This window comes from Chiloscyllium plagiosum, chromosome 3 (genome assembly GCF_004010195.1).
Source record: "Chiloscyllium plagiosum isolate BGI_BamShark_2017 chromosome 3, ASM401019v2, whole genome shotgun sequence".
NCBI classification, from domain to species: domain Eukaryota; kingdom Metazoa; phylum Chordata; class Chondrichthyes; order Orectolobiformes; family Hemiscylliidae; genus Chiloscyllium; species Chiloscyllium plagiosum.
The window spans coordinates 60,321,105-60,340,848 of NC_057712.1; the positions used below are offsets into that span (position 1 = coordinate 60,321,105).

Sequence of the window (19,744 nt, forward strand, 5' to 3'; positions counted from 1 at the left end):
CTTCAAACCCACAACCTTTACCGTCGAGGTAAAGGAGACAGCAGACCCACAGGAACATACCCATGGAAGTTCCCTCCGAATCTGCACACCATTAGAACTATAACCTCCATTCCTTCACTGTTACAGGATCAAAATCCTGGAAACCCTCTCCCCAGCAGCCCTGTGGGTGTATCTAAACCAACCAAGAGGGTTTGCAGCAGAGCAAAAAGGCAAACACCAACACAAAGTGACTGAAGAGGGAACAACAAATGCCGACCCAGAGCTAGCGACGCCCACATGACGTGAAAGGTTATATATGTACAGTCCGCCGGAACAGTACCTCAGTAAAGAGGGAACTTTGTGTAGGCTGTGCAATTAGTTCCTAGCTCGTCACTGGTGATATGATCTAAACTGTGCAGTTTGCAGAGAGATTTGGCCTGTTTTGCCCTTGTCTTTTTGCAATGGGAGCTGGGGAGGTGCTTTCCCAGCAGTAAGTGACTGACTGTGGTGGAGTGAGCGCTGTTGCAGCAGCCTGTGTGTGTGCGTGCGTGTGGGAGGGTGTGCAGAGCACGGTGCAGCCCGGGGCTCTCCACTCCACACCGGTCCTTTGGTTTGACATTGGGACTGCTAGGGGCTCGGCCGTCCTGAGGGAGTAACTTTGCAGCTTCAGGCGGTTAAAAATAATTTCGTGGTTGTTTGTCTGACGGCGCTGTCCTTTTTTTTTCTTTGTCAGTTGTATCCGGGTCGCTGCTGGTTTGATCGCAATGAGCCTGGAGACCGGGGAGTCTGAGCAGCGCCCTGCCCGGGACGTGTACTCTCTGCCCATCAAATTCGTGCTGACCGCCTGCGCCGCGGCTGTGGCTGAGACAGGTGCTCGGTCACCCTGCTTTCTCATTTACAATCCAACAGATAACCACTAACTTTGCATGTTTGATCCCACCCCGAAACAAACAGAAACCAGTCCAGGCCTGGGGGAGAGCAAATTTGTTCGCACACATAGTTACCGCCGGTGTGTGTATTTGAAGGAGAGTGAATTGGAGCAAGCCAGTGTTCAACATTGCCAGCCTCTCTTTACAGGCCCTTTAATGCCATCTGAGGGGTTGGTTAAATTTATTGATGCAGAGTGCTGTGGATTTAATTTCTGCACTGGCTGAGGTTACCATGATGGACTCTTCTTCTCAATCTCTCTTCTTGTCTGAGACATGAGTGACCCTCAGGTTCAACCACTACCAGCAATCTCTCTCCCTCTTTACTGAGAGAGTAGCCCTCTGGTATGGTAGGACTGTGGCAACTTTACCTTTAATGCCAGCATCAAAAGTCGATAGAATCATGGAAAAACCATGTACAGGTAGTCTGAAGGAGAGCAGTGCTAAACTGAGAAATTGCCATTGTTGATTCAGAGGGAATATTCTGCTCTAAATATGTCTTTGAAAATATTAAGTGTGAATTCTCAGATCAATGTTATTTATGTACTATATAAATATGTTTCTATATTTTTGGAATAAGTGTTTTGATAATGACTATGGATACATTTCTAATAAAGCTATAAAAAGGGAATGCAGAGGAAAACAAATCTGAAATGAATAAGGGAGACCATTGCTTGTGACCCTTTTGTTTACCATATTTGTGATCTTGATACAGCAACCAATTGCAAATTTGTTAAATTTGTAAATACTAACGTATGGAGAGATTGGGGTGGTCAAGAATGGAAATTTATGATTAACATAAAAGTTTAGATTAAACAAGTAGGAAGACATATTCAGATATAAAGCAAGTGCAGGAAAAAAGTGACTTAATGCCTTGTAGACACTTAGAAAGAGACCCAAAAATAACAAGACTTGTCTGTGTCAATATTGCAACAATGTGGAGATTTATAAACCAAAGTGTAGGCAGAGCATTTAGGAATGTGGCAAAGATCTCTGAAGCCCTATGATGTTGAATGTTGGGTGCAAAGAGGTGAGAATAAAAAGACAATGTAATAAATACTGAAGTATAATGGAAAATTGCAGAAATAGAGACAGATGAGATATTATGGACATGTTGAAAGCACACCTTTAAAAACTGCATACGTAGCTGCTTTTGGGCATTCGTTCTTTGTGCAATGTCTCAAACATTTTTATTTTGAACTTTATCAACTTTATCAATCATCTTTATCAGGTCACGAACAGAGGATTTAGCGTACTTCTGGGCTTTTGCTTTAGCAAATGTAAAGGTGCTAAACAAGTACAACCTGTTGTTACTGTCAATAGAAAAAATGCACAAAAAGAAAACTGGCATCTAAATTCAGCAGGTAAATGGAATGTTGGCCTTTTATTTCAAAGGGAATAGAGTGTCAAAAAAAGGAAACAAAGCAGGAACTAGTTGTGCCACAGCTAGATAACTGAATAGTTTTGGTCTCTTATCCAAGGAAATATACTGGCATTGGAGGCAGTTCAGAGAAGGTTCACTAAGCTGAACATGGGTGTGGAGGGACTGTTTTATGAAGGGAGGCTGAAAAGGTTCGATCTGTAGTCATTGAAATTTAGAAGAATGAGAGGAAACCTTTTTGAAACATATATTATTCTCAAGGGGAATGACAGGGTAGGTGTGAAGATGTTGCCTCTCCTTGTGGGAGAGTCTAAGACCAGAGGGTGTAATCTCAGAATAAGATGCAGGCTAGTTAGAACAGAGCTGAGGAGGAATTTCTTCTCTGAGGGTAGTGAATCTGTGGAACTCTTTACCACAGAGGGCTATAAAGGCTTGGTCATTAAATATATTCAAGTCTGGGATAAATTTTTAATCTATAAGGGAATCAAGAGTAATGGGGAAAACACAATGTGGAGCTGAAGATGATCACATCAGCCATGATCTCATTGAATGGTGGAGCAGATGGATGGGCCAAATGGCTTATTTCTGATCCTGTGTTTTATGGTCAATGTGATAGAGCAAGAAAGACATATCTTGGTAGAAACCAAAAACAATACCAAACATATTGTGTCCTTTTATGTATAATTAATGGATTATACTTGAAGTGCAATGTTTGTTACAACAAAAGCAAATATATTAAATACCTATATTCTCAGAGCTACTATTGTTTGAAGATTTTTGTTGATTTGAAATTGTCTTATCGACAATGTAAGTAGATCAGATGAATTTTTATTTGCAGTTTTATAATGGCGACATTTAATGAAACCCAAGATTAGTACCAGCACAACTGAGGGGTCGTGAATGGGACTATGACTTGATTTTCTTTACAAACAAATATATTCTGCATTTTAGAAATAATTTAGTTTACAATCTGACATTCGGTTTTATATTGACTAGTGTTAAGAGTGGTGATGTAAAAATACAATTTTACAACAGTGGCAGCTTTTAAAGATGAAATAAAACTTATAATTCATTCTGTCTCCATTAAGCACAGGCAAAAAGAATGTCCAGGAGGTATTCTCAATTTACTTGGGTGATTTTTGATATCTCATACTATGCAATCTTTCTATGGAAAAAGAGAGTGAAAATGCTGCAGAATCCATTGCAAAATTCCAGGCCTAGGATGTAGATAGGATCAGTTATGCAGTATGTCATTCTAGAGTTGCATTTTATGTGATATTAACAAATAAGTTATAGAAGAGTCACTGGATTCAATGTTAACTCCATTTTCTCTCTCCAGATGCTACTAGACTTGCTGTGTTTCTCCACTACTCTGTTTTTGTTTCACATTTATTTGCCTTGCTTCTTACTTGACTGATGACTGACTGGTTTTTAATTTGTTTCTATGTTGTTAGTGACCTTTCCATTTGATTTGACTAAAACAAGACTTCAGATCCAAGGAGAATCCGCTGCCCATCATTTTAGAGGTGGTAAAAGAGTAACGCCTAAACGGGGAATGATTCAAACGGCAGCTGGAATAGTGAAGGAAGAGGGCCTGTTCAAACTCTGGAATGGTGTTACTCCTGCCATCTACAGACATATAGGTGAATATATTCAGCAGAACTTTTTCTTTCTGATGTATTGTAATCAATACCTAAGTATCAGAATCATTACTTCACTGTTGCACCATTTGTGCTCCTAATCACTGATCTGAAGAAGGGTCACTGGACCCAAAACATGAACTCTGCTTTCACATCACAGATGCTGGCAGACCTGCTGAGCTTTTCCAGCAATTTCTGTTTTCAACACTGAATGGATAAGCTTCTTTTGGATTTTATATATATCTACAGATGTTTAGCGGAACATTCATTTCTGCTGTACCTGTGGCTGTGTTTATTTTACATTGCAGTACAACATGATATTAAGCCTAAATTGCTTTCCAAAAGTCAGCTAAGCTAATGGCTATGTCATGCAGGATCATTCTAATATACTTCATATCATAGTTGTAGACACTTGTGGTAAAGTAGAATTCTAAATATTTGTGGGGAATCCAAAAATGATTAAAGCTACATGAAAATTAGGGCTGCAATGCAATACTGTGCAAAATTTCCCTGAGACTACACAAAAGTAATCTTTCAAACAGAATTATATAAAAGAATATGGCTGCCATTGCTGTGGGATGGTGCCACTTGCAGGCCAGAGATCTAGTTGAGGAAATAAAGCATTCTTTATTTGATGTCTTATAACAGCTGAAGCAGTCCATGTCAAAACGCAGCATGTTCTGGACAATATCCAGGTTTGGACCAAAAATGTTACAAATGACATGGAAGCTAGCTAACTTGGAGAAATAAATAGCCACATCTTGAAAAATATCCAAATTACAGAAGAGGAGATGCTAGATGTTTTATAATGTATTAAGGTGGATAAATCCCTGGAATTTGATCAGGTGTACCGTAGAACTCTGGGAAGCTAGGGAAGTGATGGCTGGGTCCCTTGCCGAGATATTTGTATTATCGATAGGGCAGGTGAGATGCCGGAAGATTGGAGGATGGCTAATGTGGTGCCACTATTTAAAGGTGGCAAGGAAAAGCCAAGGAACCATAGATTGGTGAGCCTGATATCAGTTGAGGGCAAGTTGTTGGAGGGGATCCTGATGGACAGGATTTACATGCATTTGGAAAGGCAAAGCTTGATTAGGGATAGTCAGCATGGCTTTGTGTTTGAGAAATTGTGTCTCATTAACTTGTTTTTTTGAAGAAGCAACAAAGAGGATTGATGAAGGCAGAGCAGTGGACGTGATCTGTGTGGACTTCAGTAAGGTGTTCAACAAGATTCTGCATAGTAGACTGGTTGGCAAGATTAGCAAGCATGGAATATAAGGAGAACTAGCCATTTGGATACAGAACTGGCTCGAAGCTAGAAAACAGAGGGTGGTGGTGGAGGTTTGCTTTTCAGACTGGAGGCCTGTGACTAGCTGTATGCCACAAGGATTGGTGCTGGCTCCATTGCTTCTCGTCATTTATATAATTGATTTGGATGTGTATGTAGGAGGTATGGTTAGTGAGCTTGCAGATGACACCAAAATTGGTGATGCAGTGAACGGCGAAGAAGGTTACCTCTGAGTTCAATGGGACTTTGATCAGATGGGCTGAGTGGCAGATGGAGTTTAATTTAGATTAAATGTGAGTGCTGCATTTTGGAAAGGCAAATCAGGGCAGGACGTAGACACTTAATGGTATGGTCCTGGGGAATGTTGCTGAACAAAGAGACCTTGGAGTGCAGGCTCATTGTTCCTTGAAAATGGAGTTGCAGGTAGATAGGATAATGAAGATGATGTTTGGTATGCTTGCCTTTATTGGTCAGAGCATTGAATATAGGGAGGTCATATTGCAGCTGTACAGGACATTGGTTATGTCATTTTTGGGAACACTGTTCAATTCTGGTCTCCTTGCTATAAGAAGGTTGTTGTGAAACCTGAAAGAGTTCAGAAAAGGTTTACAAGAATGTTGCCAGGGTTGAAGAGTTTGAGTTACAGGGAGAGGCTGAATAGGCTGTGCTGTGACCTTTATAGACGTTTATAAAATCATGAGGGGCATGAGTAGGGTGAAAGGCCAAGGTGTTTTCCCCAGGGTGGGGGAGTCCAGAACCAAAAGGATAGGTTTAAGGTGAGAGAGGAAAGATTTAAGAGGGATCTAAAGGGCAACTGTTTCGCACATAAGAGTTGTGCGTGCATGGGATGAGCTGCCAGAGGAAGTGGTGGAAGCTGGGACAATTACAAAATTTAAAAGGCATTTGGATGGTCATATGAATAGGAAGGGTTTAGAGGAATATGGGCCAAATGCTAACAAATAGGATTAGATTAATTTAGGATATCTGGTTGGCATGGACGAATTGGACCAAAGGGTCTGTTTCCATGCTGTACAGTTCTGACTCTAAGACATTTGTGCACATCAACTGCCAGACAATGATCATCTCTAACAAAAGAGAATTTAATCATTGCCCCTTGACATTCAGTGACATTATTATAACTGAATGCAACACTGTCAGGATCCTGGGGATTAACACCGACCAGAAACTAAGCTGGACTAGCCATATAAATACTGTGGCTACTAAAACAGGTCAGAGGTTAGGCATCCTAAGATGAGTAGCTCACCTCCTGACTCCCCAAAGCCTGCCCACCATCTACAAGGCACAAGTCAAGGGTGTGATGAAGTACCCCCCACCTAGCTGGATGAGTGCAGTTCATACCACATTCATGAAGGTTGAGACCATCTAGGACAAAGCAACTGGTTTGATTGGCACCACATCCACAAACATTCATTCTTTCCTCTACTGATGTTCAGTTATGATTAGATTACTTAGATTAGATTACTTACAGTGTGGAAACAGGCCCTTCGGTCCAACAAGTGCACACCAACCCGCCGAAGCGCAACCCACCAAGATCCATTCCCCCACATTCATCCCTTCACCTAACACTACGGGCAATTTAGCAAGGCTAATTCACCTAACCTGCACATTTTTGGACTGTGGGAGGAAACCGGAGCACCCGGAGGAAACCCATGCAGACACTGGGAGAATGTGCAAACTCCACACAGTCAGTCGCCTGAGGCGGGAATTGAACCCAGGTCTCTGGCGCTGGGAGGCAGCACTGTGCCACTGTGCCGCCCACTAATGGTGTGTACCATCTGAAAGGTACACTGAAGAAATTCATCAAATCTCACAGATCGAAGCATCTAAACCCATGGGCACTTTCACCTAGAAGGTAAGGGCAGTAGGTGTATGAGAACACCATCACCTGCAATTTTCTGTCCAAAGCATTCACCAACCTGTCTTTGAAATATACTGAGTCAAAATTCTGCAACTTCCTTCCTAACAGCATTGTGGGTATATTTACATTAAATGGATTGAGATGGTTCAAGAAGGCAGCTCACCACCACCTTCTCAAGGACAACTAGGGACAGGCAATAAATGTTGACCCAGCCAACAAGACCTACATTTTTTTTAAAAATCAGCTGTTTGAAAAATTGATGCAGGCTTTGCAAGCAAGTCATCCACTTTCCTCTTAACTGCAAGACACATGTAACCCAGTGAAAACATAACAAGAAGGAAGACTAATGTTGGGGTTGGATATTTATGAGCTCTGGGAAAAGGCCTATTGTTCAGAAAGTAAAAAGTAGATTATTACCATTTTTTTAAAAAAATGTTTATATTCCGTAAGTAACTTTTATTTACACTGATACCCTTTCTTTTATTTACGATGTGTACTAGTGTATTCAGGAGTAAGGATGGTTGCCTATGAGCAACTCCGTGATTCTGTACTTCACAAGGATGAAGATGGCTATTTCCCACTGTGGTAAATATTATAAAGTACAATACAGTAAAATATACAAAGCCTGTATTCTATATGTGCATGCACAGATTTGATTTTAAAAAATACCTTAAATTTACTTTAAAAGTATTCACTATTTACACACATTAAATATATAAAGAAGGACAAGACTCTCAAGGCAGATATGACTGGGTTCTGCATGGTAGACTAATTAGTAAAGTTAGATCACATGGGATTCAGGAGAGCTTGTCAATTGGTTATAAAATTGGCTTGACGGTACGAGTCAGAGGGTGTTGATGAAGGGTGTTTTTCAGACTGGAGGCCTGTGACCAGAGGTGTTCTGCAGGGATCGATACTGGATCCATTTTTGTTGTAATTTATACAAATGATTTGGATGAGAGTTCAGGGACCATTGTTAGAAAGTTTGCAGATGACACCAACACTGGTGGTGAAGTTAACAATGAAGAAGTTTATTTCCGATTACAAAGTGATCTCAATTAATTAGGTTGATGGGCTGAGGAATGGCAGATGGAGGTTAATTTGGATAAATGTGAGGTGTTGCATTTTGGAAAAAACAAACAAGGGCAGGACTTATACAGTTAATGGTAGGGTTGTCGAACAGAGAGATCTAGGGCTTCAGGTACATAGTCCTTTGAAAGTTTCATCACAGGTAGATAGGGTGGTTAAGAAGGTGTTCAGCATGCATGCCTTCGTTGCTCAGACCATGTGAGTATAGGAGTTGGGGCATCATTTTGAGGATGTACAGGATGTTGGTAAGGCAACTTTTCGCTATAGGAAAGAAATTATTAAATTGGAGAGAGTTCAGAAAAGACTTAGCAGGATGTTACTGGGACAAGAGTGTTTGATTATATGTATAGGATGGGGACTTTTGTTTACTAGAGCATAGGAGGTTGAGTGGTGATCTTATTGAGGTCTATAAAATCATGAGGTATGTGGATAAGGTGAATAGCAAAGATCTTTTCCTTGAGATAGGTGAGTTCAAAACTAGGGGGCATATTTTTAAGGTGAGAGGAGAAAGATTTAAAAGAGACCTGAGGGGGCAACTCTTTTGTGAGTAGAATGAACTTCCAGAGTAAGTAGAAGGTGCAGGTACAGTTACAACATTTAAAAGACTTTGGATAGGTAGATGAATTGGAAAGGTTTTGAGGAATATGGGCCAAACACAGGCAAGTACGACTAGTTTAGTTTGGGAAACATGGTCAGCATGGACAAGTTGGGCCAAAGAGTCTGTTTCTGTATGACTCTGATGGTGCAAAATAGAATCTGTTGCAAATTAAATCATAGAATTTGTCTTTGAATATATATCTGTAAGGTGCTGTTTTAAATTTGGCCATAGCTAGCTTAATTTCCTCACATTATCGTCAGGTACACAACATGTCACTTCAAATATATTTCCTAAGCAGATGGAAAAAATTGTAAAGCTCAGGCTGCTTAATTTTTTCTGCAGTCCATCACATTAAGGTAAGTGATTCATAACATGTACATTTGTTGGGGTTTCACAACCAGGGGAAATCAGGAAACCAGCATATTATTTTTAATAAACTTGATTTATGGGAGGCAACCTATCTAGTGTAGTTCAGTTTGCTGGAACCTACCCAGTAATGTTTGTAGCAGACAGGTCATAGAGTCATAGAGATATACAGCATGGAAACGGACCCTTTGGTCCAATTCATCTATGTTGACCAGACATCCCATCCCAATCTAGTCCCACCTTCCAGCAACCTTTGTTACGTTGCTGAAATCAGTAAATCTCCTGGATATGTGTGTGATATTTGAGTGACAGTTCAGTGCCAGCTGGAATGCTTAAATATGCATGCAAGTGAGAAATACTATATGTATTCATCATAGAATGGGAAGAAAGAATAAACTAGAAACATGAGCATCAAGTGCTAATTTTCATTTCAGAAGAAATTTTAGTTATGTATACTGGGTAACGGTAAGCTTCAAAGTAAAGGTCGACTATTATTTTGTTGTTTTAAAAAAAACAAAATTAATGGCATCACTGTTATTTGTGTGCAATACTGTATCCAGATATTGTTATCTCCATTAGCTTTGCATGAACACCATTTCACTGCCAGTCTTAGTGTGAAAAAGTATTAAATACCTTTCATTTGTATGGTAAATATACCAGTAATTATTTAAATAATTAAATGTGTCACAGAAAGTTAAATTCTTGTTTACGTTAGTATAAATGTTCTTTTAATGAGGTGACATGTTAATTGGTCCCAACCACCCTCCTGACACTGAAAAGTAATTATTATAAATAAATGGCTTCATTCCTTCAGGTTTTAATTCTGAAAATTTTGAAAATCTTTCTCTTCTTTCTCTCAACTCAATATTTCTTTCCTTCTCTTCAATTTTCTTTCTGTACCTGTTTTGACATTGAATCCACCCACATTAATTTACACTTCCTTATCACTTCCTGCAGTTAATATCATGATTCTTAGTAGATTATTTAAGGAAACACAGTTCATTTATCCCCCTGTTCATTCATATTCCAAATGTCCAATTTTTCCAAGTTGAAACATTAAGCTCACAATTTCAGCACCATCCTCCACCACTAAATCCTAGCCACCTGATGACTGGAGGAAGAACACCTCATCTTGGGGGCGCTCCAACCACACGGAAACAGTGTTAATTTCATCAATTTCCTCATCTCCCCATCCGAATCCCAGATCCAACCTTCCAACTCGGCACTGCCCTCTTGAACTGTCCTACCTAACCCCTTCCCACTTATCCTCTCCACCCTCCACTCTGACCCATCACCATCACCCCCCCACCTTCATCCATTTATCACATTCCTAGCTACCTTCCTCCCAGCCCAGCCCCCTTTCATTTATCTCTCAGAACCCTCCTCACATTCCTGATCAAGAGCTTATGCTCGAAACGTCGACTTTCCTGCTCCTTGGATGCTGCCTGACCAGCAGTGCTTTTCCAGCGCCATACTTTTTGACCCTGTATAAAATGTTGATTAATTGAAAAAATGTAAAAAATTGAAACAAGGGCTAAATTAACTAAGAACACACTGTTGGTGCATTGCTATGACAAAAGCTGGGAGTGCCAATATTCACATTACATATCAGAGACTTTAATTTCCTTAATATTGTCAATTAATAGTATAAAATAGCTATCTTAAAAACAGACATTTCCAGGAAGTAAAGTTGGAGCTTTTCAACTAAGTACTTTAAATAAGCTAAAAGTGAAAACGATGTAGGCATCTTAACAAGAAAAATATCATGAGGTGAGGGAATGACAAGAAAAGGCTAAAACAAAAGGTAAAGGTAACTTTGAACACTGATGCAAATGTTGGATCATTTGCCCGCAGGGTAGGGCTGAGTGTATCAGTTAAAATGTGGTCCTTCAAATCCAGGTCAATGGCCTCATCAGATTGGGATTATACAAAAACATTCCAAGTAGATAGACAAACAACTTCACTGTCTCCATTTAAATTTATAAGTCTGGTTCATTAACCCATTTTTTTTCATGAGAGTTGACTAAGCACATATTGTCTGTCGCAATTCTTGTATTACAACAGGAACTAAACTTATAAGTACTTAATTGGCGATACAGTTTTCTGGTGCCCTGATGTCATGAAAGGCACTACATAAATGCAAATTTTATTTTTTTGTAATCATGAAGCAGATGTGATTCAGATAAACTTTGTGATGAAGTTTGACCTTTGTCCGAAGAAGGTGAATTTAGCAGTGGTTTAAAAGGAGAAGTATAAGTGTTAAGTACATCTGTTTACTAAGTTAATAGTTACACAGCTAACCATACTGATGCAGAACAGCTAGCTGGTGACCCCCAGTTGTAAAGAATTTTGTCACTTCGCAGTCAGACCATTTCAGAAGAGTCAATGATATTTAGATGGTTGGAACATTTAAAATCAGAATCAAAAACTGTGTACTTCACGATGCAGCAAACATGCTTCAGGTTTTTTTAATTCACTCATGGGATGCGGGCATTACTGGCTAGGCCAGCATTTATTGCCCATCCCTAATTGCCCGCAGGCAGTTAAGAGTCAATCATACTGCTGTGGTTCTGGAGTCACATGTAGGCTAGACCAGGTAAGGTTGGCAGATTCCTTCCCAAAAGGACATAGGTGAACCAGATGTGATTTTCCTGATAATTGACAATGGTTTCATGGTCATCATCAGACTCTAAATTGCAGATTCTGTATTGAATTTAAATTCCACCATCTTCCCTGCGGGATTTGAACCCAGGTCCCCAGAACATCATTGGAGTGACTGGATCAGTAGTCTGGTAGTAATACTACTAGGCTGTTATTTGATTGTTGTCCTAATGAAACATCATTGACCTAAAACGTAACTCTGTTTCTTTTTCCATAAGTTCTGCCGTTTTCTCTTTTTATTTTGTAATTTATAATTGATATCCTTTGAGATAGTGATTAACTGCAGCCAGATCTCACCTAGGTGATAAAGCAATGAAACTAGATCCCCAAGAGACTGATAGAAATAAAAAAAAATTTCAAGATTAAGTATTAAATGCAAATGGTATGTTTTATTCATTTTTGGACAGGAAAGCTGTGGTAGGAGGAATGCTGTCTGGTACTATTGGTCAATTTTTTGCAAGCCCAACTGATCTGGTCAAAGTCCAGATGCAGATGGAAGGGAGGCGAAGGCTTGAAGGAAAACCACCGAGGTAAGACATGTTTATGGAATATAGCTTTGTGCTATGTGTCATAAATATATGAATTTTACAAAATAACTTCACCAAATATCCTGCCTTATAATCAGGGTACAGAATAGGAGTAGGCCTTGCAATCCCTTGACCCTGCACTGCCATTCATTTAGATATGATTGATCTGTATTTCAACTCTATGTACTTATCTTCAGTTGATATTCCTTTGATATGCAAATGGAACAGAGATCTAATTTTAAAATTATGTCCCTTCATCCTTGATTCCCCCAGAGAATATGGTTTCCCTCAACATTTCTTAGTAAATCATTTAAAGATTTAAACCCCTCAATGTGATCGATATTCAATCTCCATTCTCCTGAATAGAGGGCAAGTTTACGAAACTTGGTCTCTTATTTTAGACCATAAGACACAGGAGTGAAAGTAAGGCCATTCGGCCCACCAAGTCCATTCTGCCATTCAATCATGGCTGATGGGCATTGCAACGCCACTTACTTACACTCTCCCCTTATCCCTTAATTCCTGGCGAGATTAAGAATTTATCAATCTCTGCCTTGAAGACATTCAACGTCCCAGCCTCCACTGCACTCCGTAGCAATGAATTCCACAGGCCCACCACCCTCTGGTTGAAGAAATGTCTCCTCATTTCCATTCTAAATTGACCCCCTCTAATTCTAAGGCTGTGCCCACGAGTCCTAGTATCCCTGCCTAATGGAAGCAAATTCTCAGCGTCCACCCTTTTTAAGCCATGCATTATCTTGTAAGTTTCTATTAGATCTTCCCTCAACCGTCTAAACTCTAATGAATACAATCCCAGGATCCTCAGCCGTTCATTGTATGTTAGGCCTATCATTCCAGGGATCATCCGTGTGAATCTCTGCTGGACACGCTTCAGTGCCGATATGTCCTTCCTGAGGTGTGGGGCCCAAAACTGGATATAGTATTCTAAATGGGGCCTAACCAGAGCTTTATAAAGTCTCAGTAGCACATCGCTGTTTTTACATTCTAACCCTCTTGAGATAAATGACAACATTACATTTGCTTTTTTAACCACGGACTCAACCTACAAGTCAACCTTTAGAGAATCCTGGACCAGCACTCCCAGATCCCTTTGTACTTTGGCTTTAGGAATTTTCTCACCGTTTAGAAAATATTCCATGTCTGTATTCCTTTTTCCAAAGTGCAAGACCTCGCATTGGTTCACATTGAATTTCATCAGCCATTTCTTGGACCACTCTCCTAAACTGTCTAAATCTTTCCACAGTCTCCCCACCTCCTCAGAACTATCTGCCTATCTGCCTAACTTCGTATCATCAGCAAACTTTGTCAGAATGCCCCCAGTCCCTTCATCCAGATCATTAATATACAGCTGCAGCCCCAACACTGAACCCTGCAGGACACCCACTTGTCACTTGCTGCCATTCCAAAAAAGAACCTTTTATCCCAACTCTCTGCCTTCTGTCAAACAGCCAATCCTCAATCCATGCCAGTAGCTCACCTCGAACACCATGGACCCTCCCCTTACTCAGCAGGCTCCTGTGAAGCTCCTTATCAGAGGCCTTTTGGAACTCTTAGGTAGATAACATCCACTGAGTTTCCCTGATCTAATTATCTTATTACCTCTTCAAAAAATTCTAACAGGATTGTCAGGCATGATCTCCCCCTACTAAATCAGTGCTGACTTGTTCTAATCTGACCCTGCACTTCCAAGAATTTAGAAATCTCATCCTTATCGATGGATTCTAGAATTTTACCTGCAACCGAACTTAGACTAATCGGCCTATAATTTTCCATCTTTTGTCTTGATCCTTTCTTGAACAAGGGGGTTACAACAGTGATTTTTCAATCATCTGGGACTTTCCCTGACTCCAGTGATTTTTGAAAGATTCACACCAACTCCTCCGCTATTTCTTCAGCCACCTTCCTCTGAACTCTAGAATGTAGCCCATCCGGGCCAGGAGATTTATCATTTTTTTTTTACCTTTTAGCTTTTATAGCACTTCCTCTTTTTTAATGGCTACCAAAGTCAACTCTGCCCCTTGACTCTCCTTAATTGTTGGGATAATTTAGTGTTCTTCGGCCTTTATCCGAGTGAACTGTAAAAGTGACTCTGATCAACATCTTCAGAAAATCAGCCAAGATCCACAATTTATGCCTGTAATAAGAGTCGTGAAAACCACTGAAATAATCTGGTCAGTTTTGTTAGTTTCTTTTATTTATCCCTTAACTGTGTTTGCTTGTTTGCCTTTTGTGTGATTGGGGCTGAAAAGGAGGCCTGAAGGCTTTAGAGCATAGAATAGTTGGATTATTTTGTTGTTTAATTTTACTCTGCCAATGTTAATATATTTTTGATAAATTGTTATAGAACATAGAACAGAACAATACAGCAAAGAACAGGCCCTTCGGCCCTCGATGTTGCGTTGACCTGTGAACTATTCTCAGCTCGTCTCCCTACACTAACCCATCATCATCCATATGCTTGTCTAAGGACTGTTTAAATCTCCCTAATATGGCTGAGTTGACTACATTAGCAGGTAGAGCATTCCACGCCCTACCACTCTCTGCGTAAAGAACCTGCCTCTGACATCTGTCTTAAATTGTAATTTGTAGTTATGCCCCCTCGTACAAGCTGGTATCATCATCCTAGGAAAAAGACTTTCACTGTCTATCCTATCTAATCCTCTGATAACCTTGTATGTCTCTATCAAATACCCTCTTAGCCTTCTTCTTTCCAATGAGAACAGACCCAAGTCTCTCAGCCTTTCCTCATAAGACCTTCCCTCCAGACCAGGCAACATCCTGGTAAATCTCCTCTGCACCAATGCTTTGGCATCCTTCCCGAAATATGGCAACCAGAACTGTACACAAAATTCCAAGTTGTTTTCAGTTTAAGATAAAAACGGCTGTCTGGAATTGATTATTCACTCAGTCTGGGATTGGTCATTTCAAAAGTCTGATTAGGGACCATTGGGATCCATTTTCAGGATCTTTTGAAGGTTTTAGTTCTACTTGTAGTGAATACAGAGGTAGAAAGGCTGATTTGGTTCAGCTGTCTGTCTCCATCTCATAATGTTACACCAAATGGTAGGCAGCCGTTCGAGATAGCCACCTTCTTAATGGCAATTAGGGATGGGCAATAAATGCTGACCCAACCAACAAAACCCACATTCCACGAATTAATTTCTTAGAAAGCACTGAATGAATACTTTGTATTTGTCTTTACCAAGGAGGAAGATGCTACCTCTACCCTGGTGAAAGTTGAGGAAGTTCAGTTGCTTGAATGGTTTATAATGGACTTACAGTTCTTAAAGTTGACAAGGAACATATCCATCCAAGGATAGTGACAGAAGTGAGAGTGGAAATTGCAGTGGTGCAAGCAATAATTTTTAAGACTTCCTTGGGGTCATATAAGAGGACACGAGATTTGTAAATGGTACTGCCTTGTTCAAAATGCCAAGCAACTATAGATCAGTTAGTTTAACGTCAGTTTTTTGGGAAACTTCAGGAAACAACAATTTGGAGTAAACTTAAGAGTCACATGGACAAATGCAGGTTAAGTGAAGAGGCTAGAATGGATCTGTTAAGGGAAAATTATATATAATAACTGTATTGGAGTTTTTTTAAACTAACAGAAAGTTGATTAGGCCAATGCTGTTGATTTTCTGTGTGGACTCTGGAAATAGTTAAATATAGTGTCACATGATAGATTGTGTGCAAACTTTGTGGAATAAAAGGAATAGTCATACATTAGATACAAAATTAGCTGAGAGGTAGGAAACGGGTCGTATTCGTTAATAAATGTCTTTGTGGGCTGATAATGTACACACAATATTAAAATTGTTTGGACAGTGTGGAATGTGGAAACATTGTAAAACATGAGTAAAATATTACAGAACTTCAAAATGACAGAGAGAAAGCGAGGACTGCAGTGAGGATGTTGGAGATCAGAGTCGAAAAGTGTGGCACTGGAAAAGTACAGCAGGTCAGGCAGTATCCGAGGAGCAGGAATATGACATAGACAAGTTGGTAGAATGCATAGATAGATGGCAGATGAATTTCATTGCCGAGAGGTGTCAGGTCATGCACTTTGTTAGGAAGAATATGGAAAGGCAATATGCATTCGGGAGTGCAATGCAAAGTGTGCATGAGCAGAAGGATGGTGTTAGGCAAGAACTTTGAAAAGTTGTTCACAAATAAAGGGATAGCTGGAAAGTGGGAAGCATTTTAAAATGAGATAAGGAGAGTCCAGAGATAATATGTTTCTAGTAGGGTGAAAGGCAAGGCTGATAGATGTAGGAAATGCTGAATGACTAGAGAAATTGAGGACATGGTTAAAAGAAGGAAGCACATGTCGGGTTTAAACATCAGAGATCGAATGAATCTTTAGAAGAGTATAAAGGCAGTAGGAGTATATTGAAGAGGAAAATCAGGAGAGCCAAAAGGGGGCATGAGATAGCTTTGGCAAATAGGGTTAAGGAGAAGCCAGGGGGATTTTATAAATACATTAAAGACAAAAGGGTAACTGGGGAGAGAAAAACACCCCTTAAAAATCAGCAAGGCACCCCATGTGTGGAACCACGGGAGAGGAGGGAGATACTAAATAAGGATTTTGAATCCATGTTTACTGTGGAGAAAGACATGGAAGATATAGAAAGTGGGGAAATAGATGGTGACATCTTGAAAAATATCCATATTACAGAGGGGGACGTTCTGCATGTCGTAAATTGCATAAAGGTGGATAAATCCCCAGGACCTGATCAGGTGTATCCTAGAATTCTGTGGGAAACTAGGGAAGTGATTGTTGGGCCCCTTGCTGTGATATTTGTATCATTGATAGTCACAGGTGAGGTGCCAAAGACTGGAGGTTGGCTAACGTTGTGCCACTATTTAAGAAAGGTGGTAAGGTAAAGCAAAGGAACTATAGACTGGTAAGTCTGACATCAGTGGTGGACAAGTTGTTGGAGGGAATCCTAAGAGACAGGATTTATATGTATTTGGTTAGGCAAGGACTGATTAGGAATGGTCAACATGGCTTTGTGCACATGTCTCACTAACTTGATTGTGCTTTTTGAAGAAGTAATGAAGAGAATTGATGAGGGCAGAGCGGTGGATGTGATCTACATGGACTTCAGTAAGGCATTTGACAAGGGTCCTCTTGGTGGACTGATTAGCAGGGTGGAATCTGGGGGAACTAGCCATTTGGATACAGAACTGGTTAGAAGGTAGAAAACAGAGGTGGTATTAGAGGGTTGGTTTTTAAACTGGAGGCCTGTGGCCAGTGGTGTGCCACAAGGATCAATTGTGGGTCCACTGCTTTTTGTCATTTATATAAATGATTTGGATGTGAACATAGGAAATGTAGTTAATAAGTTTACAAATGACACCAAAATTGGAGATGTAGCAGACAGCAAAGAAGGTTACCTCTGGGTACAACGGGATCTTGATCAGATGGGCAAATGGGCCAAGGAGTGGCAAATGGAGATTAATTTAGATAAATGTGAGGTGCTGCATTTTGGGAAAGCAAATCAGGGCAGGATTTATACACTTAATGGTAAGGACCTGGGGAGTATTGCTGAACAAAGATCTTGGAGTGCAGGTTCAGAGTTCCTTGAAAGGGGAATCACAGATATAATGTGTCCTTGCCTTTATTGGTCAGAGCATTGAGTGTAGGAGTTGGGAGGTCATGTTGCGGCAGTACAGGACATTGGCTAGGCCACTTTTGGAATATTGTGTTCAATTCTGGTCTCTCTGGTATAGGAAGGATATTGTGAAACTTGAAAGGGTTCAGAAAAGATTTACAGGGTTGTTGCCAAGGTTGGAGGGTTTGAACTAGAGGGAGAGGCTGAATTGGCTGTGGCTGTTTTCCGTGGAGCGTCGGAGACTGCAGTGTGTGACCTTATAGAGGTTTACAAAATCGTGACGGGCATGGATAGGGTAAATAGACAAGATCTTTTTCCCAGGGTGGGGGATTCCAGAACTAGAGGACATAGATTTACGATGAGAGAGGAAAGATTTAAAAGAGATCTAAGGGGCAACATTTTCATGTAGTACGTGTATGAACTGAGCTGCCAGAGGAAGTGGTGGGAGCTGGTACAATTACTGCATTTAAAAGGCATTTGGATGGGCATATGAATAGGAAGGGATTAGAGGAATATGAGCCAAGTGCTGGCAAATGTGACTAGATTAATTTAGGTTATGTGCTTGGCATGGACAAATTGGACCAAAGGGTCTGTTTCCGTGCTGTAGATCTCTATGACCTGGATGTTCATGTGCATAACTCAGTAAAGGTGGCAGGACAGGTTGAAACAGCAGTTTATAAACCTTACCTTAGCCAGCCTTTACTAATAGGGGTATAGAGTACAAGAGGAAACAAGTTATATTTTGAAGTTATAACGGACACTAGTTAGATACCAGCTGAAGTTTTATGTATAGTTCTAGGAGCTGCAATTTAAGAAGACTGTGAAGGCATCAGAAAGGGTTCAGAAGAGGTTTACAAGAAATGTTCCAGAGATGAGAAACTTCAGTGACGAAGCTAGATTGAAGAAGATGGGATTCTTTCTCTTGGAAAAGAGAAAGTTGAAAGGTGATTTGATAGAAGTTTTCAAAATCAAGAGCAGTTAGGGAGAAACTATTTCCACTTGAAAAAGGAATGAGATGGAGAGGACACAAAGCTAAAGTAATTCACAAAAAACATGTGATGTGAGGAAAATCTTTTTCACACATTGGGTTGTTGGGTTGGAGTGACAATAGACAATAGGTGCAGGAGTAGGCCATTCTGCCCTTCGAAACTGCACCACCATTCAATATGATCATGGCTGATCATCCTTAATCAGTATCCTGTTCCTGCCTTATCTCCATAACCCTTGATTCCACTATCCTTGAGAGCTCTATCCAACTCTTTCTTAAATGAATCCAGAGACTGGGCCTCCACTGCCCTCTGGGGCAGAGCATTCCACACAGCCACCACTCTCTGGGTGAAGAAGTTTCTCCCCATCTCTGTCCTAAATGGTCTACCCCGTATTTTTAAGCTGTGTCCTCTGTTTCGGCACTCACCCCGCAGCGGAAACATGTTGCCTGCCGCCAGAGTGTCCAATCCTTTGATCATCTTATATGTCCCAACCAGATCCCCTCTCAGTCTTCTAAACTCAAGGGTACACAAGCCCAGTCGCTCCAGTCTTTCAGTGTAAGGTAATCCCGCCATTCCAGGAATTGACCTCGTGAACCTACGCTGCATTCCCTCAATAGCCAGAATGTCTCTCCTCAAATTTGGAGACCAGAACTGCACACAGTACTCCAGGTGTGGTCTCACCAGGGCCCTGTACAGCTGCAGAAGAACCTCTTTGCTTCTATACTAAATCCCTCTTGTTATGAAGGCCAGCATGCTATTAGCCTTCTTCACTACCTGATGTA

At 40.5% G+C, this 19,744-nt stretch overlaps 1 protein-coding gene across 3 annotated transcripts in view; it reads left to right on the top strand.

The window, feature by feature from the left end:
• The first annotated feature begins 314 nt into the window (after positions 1-314).
• slc25a27 (solute carrier family 25 member 27) overlaps positions 315-19,744 on the top strand; it is a 31,344-nt gene continuing 11,914 nt past the window's right edge. For all 3 annotated transcript variants that reach the window (XM_043682886.1, XM_043682876.1, XM_043682895.1), the window contains exons 1-5: positions 315-469; positions 713-849; positions 3,741-3,929; positions 7,594-7,678; positions 12,215-12,337. In XM_043682886.1, the coding sequence (XP_043538821.1) occupies positions 441-469; positions 713-849; positions 3,741-3,929; positions 7,594-7,678; positions 12,215-12,337 (563 nt within the window). In that variant the 5' untranslated portion in view covers positions 315-440. The remainder of the gene's footprint in view (positions 470-712; positions 850-3,740; positions 3,930-7,593; positions 7,679-12,214; positions 12,338-19,744) is intronic.